The 16,623-nt window shown below is 38.9% G+C and overlaps 2 protein-coding genes across 2 annotated transcripts; one reads left to right on the top strand and one right to left on the bottom strand.

Annotated features, from left to right (window-relative positions):
- Positions 1-269: 269 nt before the first annotated feature.
- On the bottom strand, positions 270-14,536 carry LOC118733001 (ATP-binding cassette sub-family A member 13). The gene is made up of 21 exons (XM_036462147.1): positions 14,318-14,536; positions 13,973-14,199; positions 12,937-13,079; positions 12,675-12,758; positions 11,822-11,965; positions 11,616-11,755; positions 9,225-10,138; positions 9,013-9,133; positions 8,758-8,948; positions 8,365-8,699; positions 8,122-8,302; positions 7,758-8,056; positions 7,511-7,683; positions 6,345-7,312; positions 6,085-6,265; positions 5,913-6,025; positions 4,939-5,650; positions 4,741-4,848; positions 1,659-2,054; positions 1,492-1,587; positions 270-1,427 (listed from the first exon to the last, which is right to left on the bottom strand). Exons 1-21 carry the CDS (start codon positions 14,396-14,398, stop codon positions 1,155-1,157), a joined length of 5,880 nt encoding a protein of 1,959 aa, XP_036318040.1. The 5' UTR covers positions 14,399-14,536; the 3' UTR covers positions 270-1,154.
- LOC118733002 lies at positions 2,204-3,659 on the top strand. Its single transcript, XM_036462148.1, has 2 exons — positions 2,204-2,976; positions 3,046-3,659. The coding sequence occupies exons 1-2, from the start codon at positions 2,306-2,308 to the stop codon at positions 3,482-3,484; spliced, it is 1,110 nt and encodes a 369-aa protein (XP_036318041.1). The 5' UTR covers positions 2,204-2,305; the 3' UTR covers positions 3,485-3,659.
- Positions 14,537-16,623: the final 2,087 nt, after the last annotated feature.

The following is a 16,623-nucleotide window of genomic DNA, read 5'->3' as shown; positions in this document are numbered from 1 at the left end:
TTTAACTAAAATCGCACTAGTGGATTCATAAAACCGTCGCGAAGTGACATTTGTGGCGAAATGGCAACGTTGCGAACAAAGTTGTATGAACGACCTATGGCAACTCCAGGTTGCAAAGGTAGAATTAAAAAAAAATGTAAATTTTTAAAAGTGTTTATTTCGAAGCAGCGTTAACTAATACACTTTTTACCCGACATCACAAAAAGGAGAAGGTTATCAATTCGTCGGAATATTTTTTTGACCCCGTTAATCGATTTCTGTAATTATTATTTATAAATAAAGGAGTTACTCACACAGGTGGTCCCACAATAATTCGGTTTAAATCCGATCATGAAGAAATTAACGATAATCTTAAATGTTTATATGGGAATTGAGGTCGGTTTTTTTTTGCTTAAAAATGACTTGTTCTTGAAGTATTCGAAGACAATAAAAAACATGTGTTTCACGACTTTGACTTTGCGATAATTGCCAGCTCAAATAATATGGCAATTGCGCGATTTTGTCGCAAGAAATTTTCTATACAAAAGTAATCAGCTGTGTCGCAAGGTTGCAAATTTTGCAACAACTTTGCGACGTTTCATGAATCCCACTACTGTTTATTTTATTTCGAGCTCAGCTCTGGCAATTGGCACGCCATTGAAATTAATTACGCACAAATAAAACAGAAGTTGCACACACACATATACATACATATGTACAAATTTGCCAATAGAATATAAAAGGATATTCCATAGAAATATTAATAATATTTATAAACGCTTAACATCTAAATAAAAGCTCACACATTTAAAAAGGCAAAATAAAATACTATTTACTCAGCTACACCCGAACTTGTGACACCTTCATACACTAAAATAAAATAAAATCGCAAAACAAATACAAATATTTAAAAAAAAAAAAACAAAACAAAAAATAAAACTTATCACACATTGCAATTGCATTGATTAATTAAGTAAATACACGTGTAGTTATTTATATGTACATATGTATATGTTGACATGGACGCATATTACTGATGGGGTTACGCCATTTGTGACCGAACGCGCTAAACTTACTAAACATATTAAAAATCTTAGAGCTTAGTTTAGTAGAGCACAGCCTGAGTAGTAAAATCAGCTAGCGATGGTTGACGCAGCGACGCGCTGTACGGTCGGTCATGTGACAGTCTCCGTTTCAACATAACCATTGTGTATGTAACCGGTCGAAGGGCTGCCCATTATGCCTGACTTGTTCAAGCCGGCGGATAGTGGCGACGGTTGTTCGCTGCTATCCAAAATGCGTTCGAACACCGCATCTAGCCGACAATGGTTGACGGTATAGTGTAAGTGGCCCTCATATTGCTCGGACAAAGCTTCCAGCTCGGTGAACAGACCAGCCAGAGTGATTGCCTTGTCGTTCGGTGTTGTTTGCGATGTATCGCTATCACTCTATATATGAAAATGTGAGGGAAATGTTTGTAGCTATTCGAAAACCCAAAAGAAAAGTACTAACCTCCTGTGGCTTGCACGTTTTGATTTTCAAACTAAACTTAATGGAGTGCGTATATGTATGGAAGTCAACACACTGTGGCAGGCGTAGATGAATAGCCTGAAACCGCAATAATAGTAGGTTATTTATTTCTATTTTTTCGTAATGCCTTTGGCTCCCCACACACTTACCTTCTCTACCGACTCAATCAACTGGTTATCCCCATAAATGACGACATCATAGTAGCCACCGTATTGTGTACTCAAGCTCTCCGGACTGCCACTGGTCAGTATTTGTCCATCCTTGAGCACTGCGATACGATGACAGATTGCATCAATCTCAGACACGGAATGCGAAGTGAGCACGACGGCGCGTTGCATTGCGAGCAGTTCGTGGATTGTGCGATAGACAATGGCACGCGTCACCGGGTCCATATCACTTGTGGGTTCATCCATTAAAACGACAGTGGTGCGACCGCAACAGGTTAGCGCTACCGTCAGTTTGCGGCGATTACCGCCACTCAAATTCTTAACCAAAACATGACGGTACGACTTCAGTTGGAACGACTCGAGTACGTGCTCTATAAGCTGTCAATGGTTAAGGAGAAATTCAAATAAAAAATTTGTCAAAATACAGTCTTCTGTTTTTGTTTTTTCATAAATAAATTTCAGTGTTTTATACTTTATAATTTCAAAATTATCAAAGCAAATTCCTTCAGAACTTATCTCCGGAAACTCATCCACCTCTAATAAAAAAGCACCATCCAACAAATTACGACAAAAACGCCAGCCAGTTATAAATCTAAACAAGCGCAGCGAAGCAAACCCCACAGGAAATAATGAACATGGCGAATTGCTGTAAGGATTGCGATCGTCTGCAGCCACGATCAGCGGGCAGTGCTCCAGTGCGGCCAGAGTTCCAGCAGCCCACCATGTATGACCATTTTCAAAATTTCCAAAGGTTCAAGATGCAAAAGCAGGAAGAGCAGGCCATTGAGAAGCGAAAGGAAGAACTACTCAAAATGAACGCTAATTTCACCAATTGGGCTCCCACCAACAGTAAGGATATGTTTGATCAATTCAGCACTCAAGATGTTGCGTTATTTCGCCAACAAATGCGTTTAGCACAAAATGGTGAGCGTTCGATGTTGGAGAGTCTGCCGACGCAAACGGATGTGGGCGCTTCAAGCGCCGGTGACACGGGCACTGATACCGGCACCGGCACCGGCACTGGCACTGGCGCAGGAAACAAGTCACTAAGGAAGAAGGTCTCGCTGCTGACTATTTCACACACGCCCGTACAATGTCCGATTGGCGCTTGTGGCCGCACTATAGGTGTGACATCGGTGTTATCGCATTATTTGCGCGATCACAGTGAAGATTTTGGTGTGCAGTGTCAAGAAATCTATGGCGGTAAGCGCTCCGTGTTGATTTTTGATCCGACTAATTTGGAATTTCGTGATAATGTGTGTTTGGGTGTGTTGGCGTATGGCGGTGTCAAGGAGAAGTGGTAATAGTGCAATGTATATCAGCATTCTCATATACATACATATTACCTCATTTACTTTATCGACTTTAGCTCAGATCCCCCCGCCGAGCGTGGCATTTGCATACACAACGCCTTTCTGCCAAAGCCACACGAACATCTAGACGCGCATTTGCCCATACTGATAATGGCCTGTCGGACATCGTGGAGTGCATTTTTGGAGGACAAGCAACTCGAGGCAAAAATAACAAATCCACAGAATTTGAATCAGCACCTGCTGGTCATTTGGTTGGTGAGCGTGCAATCCACCAAGCCAATTCATTGTACTCTGACCGCCTACGACAAGACGATGACCTCGTCGCGCAGCATCATCGCCCAAGTGCGTCAGCTAAACGAGTCACAAAATGCTAGTGAATTTTTGGTTAACGATGCGAATAGCTTACGCTTGAATCGTGGCGAAATCAATATACTCTCACACGATGGCAACGATTGCATTCATCTGGAGGTTATGATCAATGAATACGTTCAATAAAATTTTTTTCTTGGATTTTTGCGAAGATACAAGAAATGGTAAAACTTTTGTGATCACTTCCTATATTTCGAATGGAGGAAACTTATGGGTCCGTAGGTACGCAGACATATTAAAATAGCCTGCTCATTATCTGGACAAAGAGCTGATCCGATTTAGCTATGCTCGCTGGTCTATTTGAGCTTAAAATGGTCCCTTGGTTCTTGGTAGACTGCTATACTTATATTATGTATTGAACATTCGTCGGGGGCCAACAAGATCCGACCGCTACAGCATATCGATGAATATGTAGCTCGCATACAATTGTTCACTCTGTCGGCTGATTGCGGGCCACGTATGGTTAGAGGAGGCCTTTGAGAACCAGTTTCGATCTTACACAAGGTTAGCTAAATTTGGTAACTAGGTGAGTGGCTAACAGCGGCCATTCCATTAACCCCTGCGAGACGAAGCTGGATTTGTTTACTAGGACGTATAAGATCTCGTCAGTCGAAGCTTTCTGAAAGGGTCAAGCGACGAAAGTGGCTGCAAAGTATTGCCATTATCGGTATAACTTTACTGCGTAATACCCCTACATTAGCGCTTTACGTAGCTGAACGTTAGGCTTGGCGATACCGGGTGGTTAACAGGCTCGAAAACTGAAAACTGAACACTCTGCAGTTCTGGAGGGCTTTGATTAAATTCCTGGTCATACAGATTACTGCACCTCTTTAACGGCTTGCGGAAGTTTTCAGGAGACTATCAGGTCCCAAAACTGGTCAGCGGATATCTGACCACTCTCTCAACCGCCTAAGAATATGTTCTGATCTGGCTCATTTGGATTCCGGGCCACAGCGACATTGCAGAAAACTGTATGACTAACAAGGAAAGGCACCCTTGTAAAACTATCACCGAATAGAGAGCATCTGGGGACACTTTTGACCTCCGGAGGTTCACTCATTGACGGTTGGGCCCCATGTCAGCTCAACGAACCGTGGGTGAAAACTAGTCCAGCCATCTGTGGACGCGAAGACTCGTCTTTCGACATACAATAGAGTCATTTAGAGTCATGTCAGTGTAACTAACACATATTTATTTTCACTAAAGCATCTAAACAGACTCGCGAGTCAGAAACACCTGCTATCAGATACATATCCAAAAAATTTCAAAAAATTTCAGAGAAATTCTTGGAGTCCTTAAAACATATCAGAAAGTGCCTTTCAAGTGAATTTGAAAGGAGTTTTCCATCTTTAAAATTTCGAATTTGTTATGTAGGGGCTTACCTTATCGACGTTGGCGACACGTCGCAGTTTACCATAGAAGCGGATGCATTCCTCTACAGTGAGCAGAGAATCCAGAGGGTTCGTTTGCGGACAGTAGGCAATTTCTCCCTGCAATTAAAAAGTAGTTGTAATTAAATCTGTCATTTGCCTTCGCAATTCAATATTTTAGTTTTGATTGGTTTTTGAACGGTTACTTACATTGAAGTAGTTGACTGCGCCCACATTTGGCTGCAATTCACCAGAAAGCATTTTGAATATCGTCGATTTGCCAGTGCCATTCTTACCTAGCAGCCCGAAGCATTCGCCCGCCTTTACCGCAAAAGTGACATTCCTAATAACATATGGGCCGCGACCGTAGCACTTGTACAGATTGTCCACTTTCAAGACCTGTGGGGTCTCATCCTTATCTGCTATCTTAAGCGAATTTTGTATGGACACGATTTTCAATTCTTCCGCCTGCTTGTCCTCGTACTTTTGGTAGAAGGGGAGACGAATCAAAATCGATTCGCATAATTTATAAATTTGTCCATTTTCCAAAAGCACATTAATAATGATGAAGAAAATGCCGAGCAAAAATAATGCCAACATATGAGGTAGCAGTAAATCACTGAAAATGGGATGTTTGTATGATTCGATGTCGTAACGCTGGAAGACAAGTGAAACCATATAGTTTTTACAGATCTCCAACAGGCCATCGCCGAACGCGTGCTGCGGAAAAACGAGGAATGCCCGATTTAGGAAGTAACGCCAATCGTCCCATACTGGTGAGTCACCGACCACTCCCAGCAGCACAATGTTGGCCATTGTGAAGAGCGGAATTATGATGTTCAAGCAGAAAATGGTAACAATCGCCACGCTGGAGTCGTTGAAACATTTCTCAAATACATGTACGCCAGGAATACAAGCAAATCTGTGAATTTAAAGTGGCAATCATAAAATTTTCAGATACATATGTATGTATGTATGCTGGTATGTTTGTACCTTAGACCGTACCGTAGGCTAAGTATTTTTACAAGGTAATTTCTTTTTAATCTGTTCGGCGAAAAAAAAAAATCCTCGAAATTTCCATGCTAAAATACTTTACACTCAGATGTGATGGCGAACTTTTTTGTTTGCTTGTAAGGTGGTACGGTCTAAGGTACCTACATATACATATCCCATTTTTCACTCACGCGAAGAGCAGCGCCAGCACAAAGATACCTGCAACATTTTGGCGAGCAACAAAGACTGGCAATCCGAAGGCGAATATGATAGCACCACAGACCAATATGGCGAGCAGCATGACCTGGAAAAGACGCATTAAAATGCTCGTTTAAAAAAAAATTTGATATTTGTTTCTCTTACCAGAAAGTCCCAAACGAATGCCACGCCCCAGTAGGTAGCCAAATTAACGCCGCATAGCTTCTGTTGTAGCTTCTCGCCCTTAACACGTTCGTTGACTAGAAAAACAGAGGACACCGCAACCACTAAACTGAAGGCAATCAGTAGTATAAATACCATAGAAGAATCGCCGGCTTGACGTAAACTAAACGACGCAGCGATTATAATTTTAAGAAAAAAAGCTAATTGATTAAGGATTTTGCTAGCTACTTCTTTGCACTTACACTGAAGTCGTACTTAGCTCCACCGCTCCCAGCTTCCATGGTTCGTTGAAAGCTGTGATGCTGAAATTATTGTCTCCCAACTCCACTTGCAACAGTTTCGTATTCAAATCGTTGAGCCAAGCCATCATAGCATGGTAACCCTTATTGTTGTACCAAACAATGGCATTCGTGTCGTTGAAGGAATAGCCGCCATAGCGTTTCTCCTGATACTCATTCATTGATTTTAAGATCCAATGGAAAGCTGCACTCGAGTTGCCAAACTCTCGACATGGACTCTCATCGGAGCACTGCTCTGCCAAGCTATCATAAGCGGCATTTGTCAGCGTTCTATTCAATTCCATACTGAACATTTGCGTTGTTTTCGGATATAGCTCGCGCGTGAAACTTATCGTTTTGTCATAATCGTCCTCCAGGCGATAAGTGACAAACCACATGGCGAACAGTTCGAATATCGCTGGCAATACAATGACGCACATCAAAATGCGATAATTTCGGCTGAAGTGTAGAAGACGTTTCCAAAGTAAATTTCGCACAGCGGTTAAGAAACACAATGACAAACTGCTCACAATATTAGCCCCACTCGAGTTTTTCAATTCCACTGGCCTCATATCCGACTTGGATTTGGCGGCCGTAAATCCATTTTCATGGTCTTTATGCAACTCCGAGAAGATTTGTGCTAAATTACGACTCTCGACACGTAAATCCGAAATACGGTCACTAAGTTGTAAATTTTGCAGATAATTCAGGAAATCGATTGATTTACGTGAGCCATTCTGGTCGTATGGTATTTGGAAGCGTATGTCACCGGTTTCTAACCAATCCGGTTCCTTGAAGCTGGCCAGTACTTCTTCAGCGGTGTTTCGAATTTCAGTAATAGTTTGAGTATCGTTGCAATGGATCAGCACGTCATAGCCTGAGGTGCAGAATTCCTGAAGTGTCGCCGGACTATGTTTGGCAATGATTTTACCCTGAGAGGAAGATGTGTTAGATTATTAATTTTTATACTGCGGGGGAAGAAGGGACTTCGATGCAATAGCTGCACCTACAATTTCTTCACACACGGTACAAAATAATTGATGGAGTGGGAGCTGCAGTTTGTCTCACAAAATTTACAAGTTGCTGTCCTGTAAAAGCACTAAAAATTTAAAGCAGAGTAGGAGACTTACATTTTTCATGATCACAATAACGTCGCTCAAAAATTCAGCTTCGTCTAGAAAGTGCGTAGCGAAAACCACAGCGCGTCCCTTGCGCAAGCGTTGTATAAGCTCCCATATATCTTTACGCGCCTTCGAGTCGACACCGTTACATGGCTCATCCAATATCACTACGTTTGGCGAACCTACATATGAATGAAAGAAAACCTGGGTTAATACCGCAAGTGGCTACTGCATGTCCTCGTTCGTCACTTCGTACCTATGAAGGCCAACGCCACACAAAGTCTACGCTGGTAACCGCCGGACAGTTGAGCAGCTTGGTAATCCTCATATTTGCCAAATTTCAAACTTTTCAGTGTCTTATCCACTTCCGATTTGTAATTATGCTTTAGCTTGATAGAAGCATACAATTCCAAGTGCTCACGCGCTGTCAAATTTGGTATTAGAATATTGTCTTGAGAGCACACGCCCACTTTATCGAACTCATCTCTGCTACTCATGGCTTGAGAGAGTATAACGCGACCAGTTGACTGTACCACTTGACCGGTGAGCATTTTGCTAAATATATATATATATATATGTGAGTGGGAGGATCGAACATATATCATTTTTTTCGCCCTTACATTATTGTACTCTTTCCGGCGCCATTGCGACCCAATAGGCAAGTGATCTTGTCCTTGGGCAGTGACAAATTCACATCGCTGACTGCAATTTGTTCATCATACAATTTGCTGACATTTGTAATTGTAGCGCCCACACCCGAATCCAAGTCTTCGCGTTGTACTTCAGTAAAACAGTACTCATCTGTGATGAGAAAAATATGCATAGAATTTAATGAAATTACGTCACTAAATGCCAGTGCTTACCATCCAAGAAGCGTCGCACCAAGTAGCCGATAAGCCCATAGATTATCGCATCCAATACTATCATGAAGAAAGCAAAGCCAAATTCACCACTAAAACCTTCTTGGAAGACTTGTACGAAACCCAAACCGATTTCCTGCAATTCCATACGCATAATATGGCTCCAGGCGTGTGAGAAGGCAGTGGTGAAGGATAAGTTGATGCAAAAGTTCTCAAATGAGTTAAGATGCGAGTCGAAGAGCAAAACTATGATGTAGGGACAATAGGAGATGAAAAAGAGTAGTGCCGTAGCAACGGCGCCAATTGTTGCCGAGGTGAAGAAAGTTGAGCACATATAGCTGAAAGTAAAGTAATTTCAAGGTGTGTATACTACATGCAAATTTCTTTATTACTCACCAAAAAGAAATCAAACAACCGCCAAACACAATCAGGAAGAACATTACGAAGATGAAGGAGGCGTACATGAGCAAACCGCCAACATAGAGTATAGCCGTTACGCCGACAAAAATAACAACGAGCTCAACAAATGTGACCAAAATCCAGGATGTGAGCTCTGAGTAAGGCTTCATACCCATGGAGCGCATGATCTACAAATTTAAATTGTGTGAAATGTACGGTCCACAAATCTGTAGTTCAAAAGACTCGGTATACCATAGTGTTGCGACTTTCGCGCATCCAAATAAAGTGACGCACGCAGCTAGCAATTTCCGCTACCAATCCCAGGAAAAAGGCGACTTGTATCGCCTGTGCCAAGTAAATACCTGTTTTCATGCTACAATAGATTTTTTAAAGCAAATTTAGAGATTTTTTTTTTACTTTCTTTTTTTCCAATTTCCATAGTAAAAGAATATCTATGTACTCACTCATCGTGCGTGTAGGCGGGATATGGAAATTGTTTCGTGTGCATTTGCAGACCTTCTACGCCATATTTGCTCAATGCGTCTGTATTGCCGCCACCAAACATGCCAATCAAATCGAGCAGAGCTTGTCGTCGCTTGCGTGTATGTACCTTCAGATCGTCTGAGTTGATCATGGTTTCCATTGAATTTGCATTGCTCGTTTTGTTTTGAGACTGTACAAAGTCGTCGGTGTCATCTTTTTGCGGTGTCGACCAATCATCATCGTCTTCGTCTTCACCAAATCCGCTACCTGTTTCGATTTCAATTGTCAGAGGACTATGTGTGCCCAACTCGAAAGATGTCTCTTCAGTCACATTTTTATGCAAAAGTTTCATATGTTTTATGATGCCCATATCGATGGCATTCTTTATCTGTACAAAGCCGCGATGGTATTTCATGTCGCGTATCATACTACCCGCTGGGCCTGGGAACCAAAAACGATTTTTATTTTCGAAAGTCGGTTGAGTGTTTTCGGTATCCATATGCAGTTTGTATGATACTTCGTTATCAGTTCTATTGAAATATGCCGCAGCAAAGAATAAGCGCTTCTCATTTAAATCATACGCAGTGAGTTGCAAATCTTTAGCTGTTGCCACGGGTATGAAACGATCCACCGAGAAACACTCTAATATATTCTTAATTGTCATAATAACGTCGTAGACAAGTGGATCGGTTTGTATACGATTGACAATGCCGACAATTTCATCGACATCAATATCGTCACCGATGTAGGCGCGCACAGTTGGCGACGTGGCCAACTTGAGTAGGCTATCGAAACTCTTCTGAAATTGTTCATCTTCGCGCAATTTGGTGACTATATCGGCAACCGCAACTGACAGCCGCTTCAGGCGATTCAACTCCTCGAAGGTTGTGTTTGCCTGGAAGGAAAGGGTAGACAATGAGTTTTGGATGCCCTTAGATTTTGTTATATTTTGACCCCTCAAAGTTTAATAACCTGATGTTTTATATCCGATATAGGACAAAGGGTATAAAAGTATCCACACAGCTCAATTGTTAATTTCTCGAACGGATTTAATGCAACTAGTATCGGTGGAAGCTTTGAACATTTGATAAAATATTCCTAACATCGCTTCATTGATCTACATACATATATGTATACTATATTTTTCAAAAACGAAAAACATAGATTTTTTGAGTTCCGAAAACTATCGTAAGATAGGAAACCTTTCCAAAAATACATCATAGCGCTTAGGCTAAAAACTTAGTGGAGCGGCGAGCGAAGAGCATCGAGCAACGCGTCGATTACAAACGTAGTATATGTTTCAATGAGAGCGCGCAGAGTGAAGAGCACAGCGTTCATACACGTTTACAATTGACGCTTTGCTCGATGCTAAGCTCGTCGCCTTGCTCGCCGCTCCACTATGTTTTTAGCCTTAGGAGTACTAGTGTAATAAAACCGGTAAAAAATGAAAATTTTTTAACTTTTATAAAAGTGTCCTTAGACATATTGGCCTGTAGTTATAATCAAAATAAAGTCGACTCTTAAGTTAATTGCAGCTTTTTGATATAATTTTCAATGGGTTATCTGTCCAAAAAGCTGCAACTTCTACTTGGCCTTTGACGTACGCCCTTTTTGAACCAATTTCAAAAAACAAAAGGAGGAGGTTATCTATTCGACTTGTTACTTTGTTAAATTTAACTTAAAACTTTGTTTGTTAACCAATTTGGCCTTGCGTGAAGGACAGACCCACAGTGGTCCCATTTAAATGTTATCAAAAGTGGGCGTGGCGCCAACGACGAGGTATATCTCGGTAACCGATTTATCAATTTCTATCAGAATTGGTATAATTATTTCTTAGAATCTAGCGAAGCTCGTTATTATGGTTTTTCGTGGACCAATCCTTTAGAAAGCTACTAGCAAGGCTTGGGGTGTTTTACTTGCTGGCATTTGGTGCCGTTGGTTAATATTAGAAGAATAATGAACAAGGAAGTCTATCTCCATATTCTCCAAACAAATTTGCCGGACTTTGTAGACAAAAGTGCATACCCTGAAGAAGAAGTTCTTTGCCAGCAGGTTGGAAATCCAAAGGATTCTGAAAATATTCGACACCTTCGGCTGTTTGAGCAAAATTTTCCCGTAATGCAGTGGCCAGCACAAAGTCCAGACTTGAACGCAATCGAAAAACTGAAACCACGGAGAGGATTGGCATAGCACAAGCAAGCTCCGAGTAACATGCAAGAGCTTTGGAGGTGAGTAAAATTATATTGGGGTACTATTCCAAGCGAAATCAGAGAAAACTCAGTAGGGAGTATTCCCAGACGTATGAAAATCCCAATTTAAAACAAGGGCGTATCCAAACAATTTAATTTAGATAAAAAATTTTCTCAGCTTACATGCATCATAATTGACTGAGTCTCCTCCGTGACGGGCGCATATAAAATCTTGCCATGTATCAGGGGTTTCACCACATTCCAAGTTAGCTTGCCTGTGGTTGTGGTAGTAATGTTCAAGTACAACTGTTTGCAGTATTTGGCTGAAAATTATGAAAATATTTACATTCAATAAGCAATTTTTAATCCCAAAATCTGTATGAACTTACTAGGCATAACATTGATTTCGTCGTCATTCACTTTGCTGAAATCCTCAGTGTCATAAAGAATATCATTGACTAAAGGTATGGTATCAGTGCTGGGGAACGGATGGCCACACATCAAGTAACCGGCCTTCACAAAGGTTCGACGATCTGCGGCAAAATAAAAACTGATTTGTTATCATTGCTGCAGGTTCATTAAAACCAATAGAAGGATGGTATTGGAATAAATGTATGTACATTAGAGTGGTCCAAAAATGTCTGTGAGATAATAAGGTCAGATTTTTGATGCCGCCATACTCCTATTTTTTTTTTTTTGAAAAAATAAAATAAAATTAGCGAGTGCTCAAAGCGCTTAAAGTTTTCCGTGAATTTTATGTGGAGAAAAAACAACTTTTCGTAGAAATAATGAATCATGAAAATCATTATTTTTCGATCGGAAAACTTTGCTTATCTTCAGGAGATTCCCAGTAATAATACGCAATTGTTTCTTTATCCATTTTTTCATGGTAACTATATTTTATAGATGCTCCAAAACCTCCAGAAAATTCAATGGGGGGACCAATAAAAAATCTTTAGAATTAAAAAATGGTTAAATAAATAATTGGATATTAATATTGGAAGTCACCTGAAGAGGACCACAGTTTTTTTTATATCATTTCTACGAAAAGTTGTGTTTTCCCCATATAAAATACATGGAAAACTTTGAGCGCTGTCAGCAATCCATAAATATATTTTGATTTCAAAAAAAAAAATTAGGGGTATAGTTTTTTCGGTGACAGCATAAAAATTCCGACTTTATTGTTTTTGGACCACTCTAATGTACATACATACACATGTGTGTAAATAGGAATGTAGATACCTGAAAACAGCCGCCTTATATCGAAAGTGCCATTCAGAAAATCCTCCACTTGTGGTACTACACCGATAACATCGCCGATACTTTCTGTAAGTGATAACCAAATGTCAAATACCCAAATGAATTACACATAATACATAATTACTATTTGATTACACTTTAACACTAATAATTTAATAACTGCACTTCAAATTTAGTTAGATAAACGTGATAAAGGTATTTATGTGGATATTCTACTGCATTAAGTACGTAGGTAAGTACTTACGTCGTATCTCATTAAAATGTCCACCCGTGACCACAGCCGTAACGGCATTTATAAAATTCGCCTTTTCCGGCAAATCGATGACAGCGTCAAACATGCGATCGTCAGTGACAAAAATATTCACGATATCGATAATTGGTTTCATACTAAAGTGTGCAATATAAAAAAAAATATATATATATATATAAAAAGGTGGGTCACAAAATTTGTATGAAGCTACTGCACTTCTATGGAAAATAGCTTTGGAGGTTATTATATATGTAATTATGTTTGTAATAGCATAGACAGGCGGCAGCGTTAATCCGGATTTACGAAGCAGTTGATATAATCCAAATTGAGTTCCAGGACCAGAAAATTAAATTTTTTAATAAAACTAATAAATTTGTTCTATTAATTACTCCAATTTTATATACCTACAATTGTACTTGTTGGCTTGCTATTCAATAAAAAATTAACTCTAAAAATTCAATTAACTTTAAATAAATTAAAACAAAATAAAACACTAAATATGCAGAGCACCGTACAAAAACATATAGCCAAAAAGTAATGGTAAGTGTTAGCTACTTCATATTTACACTTTATTACTAATGGCCTACAAAACTGCTTACCAAATTTTTTTTCTAAAGATGCTGATTAAAAGGTTAGAATTTTGGCGAAATTTTGCATAATTTTTGCACCAAGTCTGAAAATCAGATTTATCTTTATGGTGTTTGTTAAGTGATCAACTATATATACATAAGTACAAAATAATAATAAATATTAAATAAATTAAGAAAATTAAGGATTAATTAGGAAATTAATTAAATTAAGGAAATAATTAAGGAAAATTGGACAAAACTCTCTCAAATATCGGGTCGCAATTTTTATGTGGGTCACTGTATATTTCTTGGGATTTTCTTTAGTTTTCATCGAAAATGCCCCTGATCCGCATTAATTTCGATAAATATTGCGAGATAATTCCAAATTAACAGGTTGATGGGGATCAATGCTGCCGTCTGTTCATGCTTTAACATACATACATACATATGCATGTACTTACGGTGCATTTTTCCAGCTGGTAGTCTCCTCATACGGATTTGTGCTCATGCACTTATTTTCCAAACTACAAATATACGAATAAAAACTGGGTAGCACTTGATTTTTAGTGGGCAGCAGACGTGTGGCAAATTGACAGTCTTCTATTTGTTCGGGACCGAATTTGAGTCGAATGAGGTAGAGCAGCATAAAAATCAAGCAAGGCCAGGCTACTTGCACAACGGTCATAACCTAAATAAAAAAAAAAAAAGATGAAGCACAGAAAGTATGTATATCAAGAGATTTCATTGTGAAAAGGTACTAAATAGCGAAATAATTTGTTTTATTGTTTCACTTCTATGAACATTACCGGTTGACGCAGGCGCACAAGTCCATCTTTGCGCAGCAATGCCTTTAATTGGCTAATGCTGAAGGAACGTTGCAATTGCATGTTGTTGTCTAATTTATTTTATGTTAAATAATTACAACTTCGGCAACATTTGCAGCTTAGAATGAATTACTATTGAGAAGTGTAAGGATACGGTAAATTATTCCTCCGCAACATTCGCAACGTTTTCGACTGAAATGTAAAAACAGTGGTTTATTTTATTAACTTCCATACTTACAATAGTATTTAAAAGTGTAGTGTAATTTTTGTTTACTATTTCAATAAGAGTGTTTTATTTGGTAATTTATTTTTATAACATGAAAAATATATGTAAATAAGTAAGTTCAAGATCATTCTCCGCCTCTCGTTTCCTCTTATTGTAAGGCTGGTAATTGCTCTGATAATCGCTTATATACGCAACCTAATATTTAACCCCAAACGATCCCACTTTTTATTTAGTTTATTGACTCGTAAATCGTAAATAGTAATAGGGTACAATTCCTCGCTAGAAACATGCACATAAATTTATATATAAATATGTACGTGTGTACATATAAAAATTATACAAGTTTTTATATTAAATTCACATCAGTTTCGCTTTCAATTATCTTTTAAATCTCACTATAAAATACTACTACGCCATCGACAAGTGTAAATTTGCTGTAATCAAATGATTGCATTGACTGCTGCTCTAGTTATTACGTTTTGTTGTGTGTGTGTGTTAATTTTGGAAAAGAAATACATAAATGTACCTAATAAAAATTTGTACCTAAAACATTCATAATGTATGTACATAAAATAAGTATTTGTTATTATTTATGCTCATATGAATTTTATTTTCGTTCGTACAACGTAAAAATAGTAAGCGAAATAATTAAGGAAATTCACGAATTCGGCTCAAGGTATCTGGTATATGGGATCCAAGGGTTCTATGATTTCTAGGGCATCTAAAGAGCTTTCGAAAATACAACAATTGGATCTATGTATCTCCCGAAAGCAATGATCCAAAGAATCATCGATTCAACAACTGTTAGTTGGATCTCATCTTTGCTTCTAGAAAGTGATATTTTAGCGAATATTCGCTGCATTGCTGTATGCATTTAGGGCCGTTTGCACCATCTCCGCTTAACGCTAATCCCCAGTTAAACAGTGTTACCGACACAATGTTAAATGAATGGAGTCAGTAACGTCGGTAAAGATGTTTAACTGGGGATTAGTGTTAACCAGAGATGGTGAAAACGGCCCTAAATCTCCTTCGCCTTGATCGCGGTGAACAAGCTATTCGTCACACTGCAGAAATGTGATTGCGATGTCGGTGAATTCTCAGACCAGGGAGAAATTCTATAACCAGTTAGCAACAATTTTCGGATCGCTATCGCACTTTTTGACGCATGATATGAATATTTTTCTCTGCCAATATTGGTGAATATTAGGTGCGTTCGTTTAAAATCTCCAGCAGAAACCAACCAACTGCCAAATTCCGGCGAAATGTCATCTGTTCGCTCACAAGAGAAAAATATCCAAAATAGTACGCGAACAGAAAATTTGCAGAAACTTGCAAGTTAGACGAACAGCTGATATAATTTTTGTTTACATTCAAAAGTGTAAAATTTAAAACGTACGACAAGTTATCACAAAGTGTTATACTGACCAGTTTATTGATTAAACAAATAACTACTTATTTCTTACAAGTTTAATTAGTCGAATTTTGTAATTTTTAACTTCCAAACCATCAAACTCAATTTTGTGATTTGCGTAAATGCCAACCAGCTGTTTTTGATCAGCTGTTTTCCTGTTTGCAAATTGCTGTTGGCAACAATTTTTCCAGCAGAAACCAGCAGCTTCCCTTCAAAATGAAATGTCACTTTGCTCTCTCAATTTCCCCTACTTTGCAAGTTTTTTGCGTGCGCTAACGCAAAAACTTGTAAGTTTTGGTTAAACATGAACAATTAACAGCTACGCGAACGAACCTATTTTTACACTTCACAATTTGGTGAAAAGAGGCTCGGTTTGGATGGGAGATAACTAATTTTTCATTGTTTTTTGTTAGTAAAACTCCTAATAAACTTCGCTCTGTCACTTGAAACCAGCCACTTATATGGAGTAGCATTGGCCCAAATCCGCCTTTTTAGAATTTTGATTGGTAATAGAAAAAATATGGTTCATTATGCTCTAAAAACAATCTGGGTGAAAGATGACAATTTTTGGTCAACGTCTTAGACTCGCCCAAGTCCATCCAAGTTCAATATGCTCAAATAATAAAATTTAATAAGTGCATTGATTAATAC

This window comes from Rhagoletis pomonella, unplaced genomic scaffold, assembly GCF_013731165.1.
Source record: "Rhagoletis pomonella isolate Grant_MI unplaced genomic scaffold, Rhpom_1.0 Rhpom_scaffold_00002, whole genome shotgun sequence".
Lineage (NCBI taxonomy): Eukaryota > Metazoa > Arthropoda > Insecta > Diptera > Tephritidae > Rhagoletis > Rhagoletis pomonella.
This window is presented reverse-complemented; position numbering and strand designations above follow the sequence as displayed.

What these genes read in the sequence shown, in the direction of transcription:
- LOC118733002 (XM_036462148.1), top strand. Translation starts at nt 2,306, where the DNA reads ATGAACATGGCGAATTGCTGTAAGGATTGCGATCGTCTGCAGCCACGA. An exon ending in GGCGGTGTCAAGGAGAAGTG is followed by an intron (nt 2,977 to 3,045) that starts GTAATAGTGCAA and finishes TATCGACTTTAG; the next exon opens with CTCAGATCCCCCCGCCGAGC.
- LOC118733001 (XM_036462147.1), bottom strand. Translation starts at nt 14,398, where the DNA reads ATGCAATTGCAACGTTCCTTCAGCATTAGCCAATTAAAGGCATTGCTG. An exon ending in ACCAGCTGGAAAAATGCACC is followed by an intron (nt 13,080 to 13,972) that starts GTAAGTACATGC and finishes TGCACACTTTAG; the next exon opens with TATGAAACCAATTATCGATA. An exon ending in GGTGCGACGCTTCTTGGATG is followed by an intron (nt 8,303 to 8,364) that starts GTAAGCACTGGC and finishes TTCTCATCACAG; the next exon opens with ATGAGTACTGTTTTACTGAA.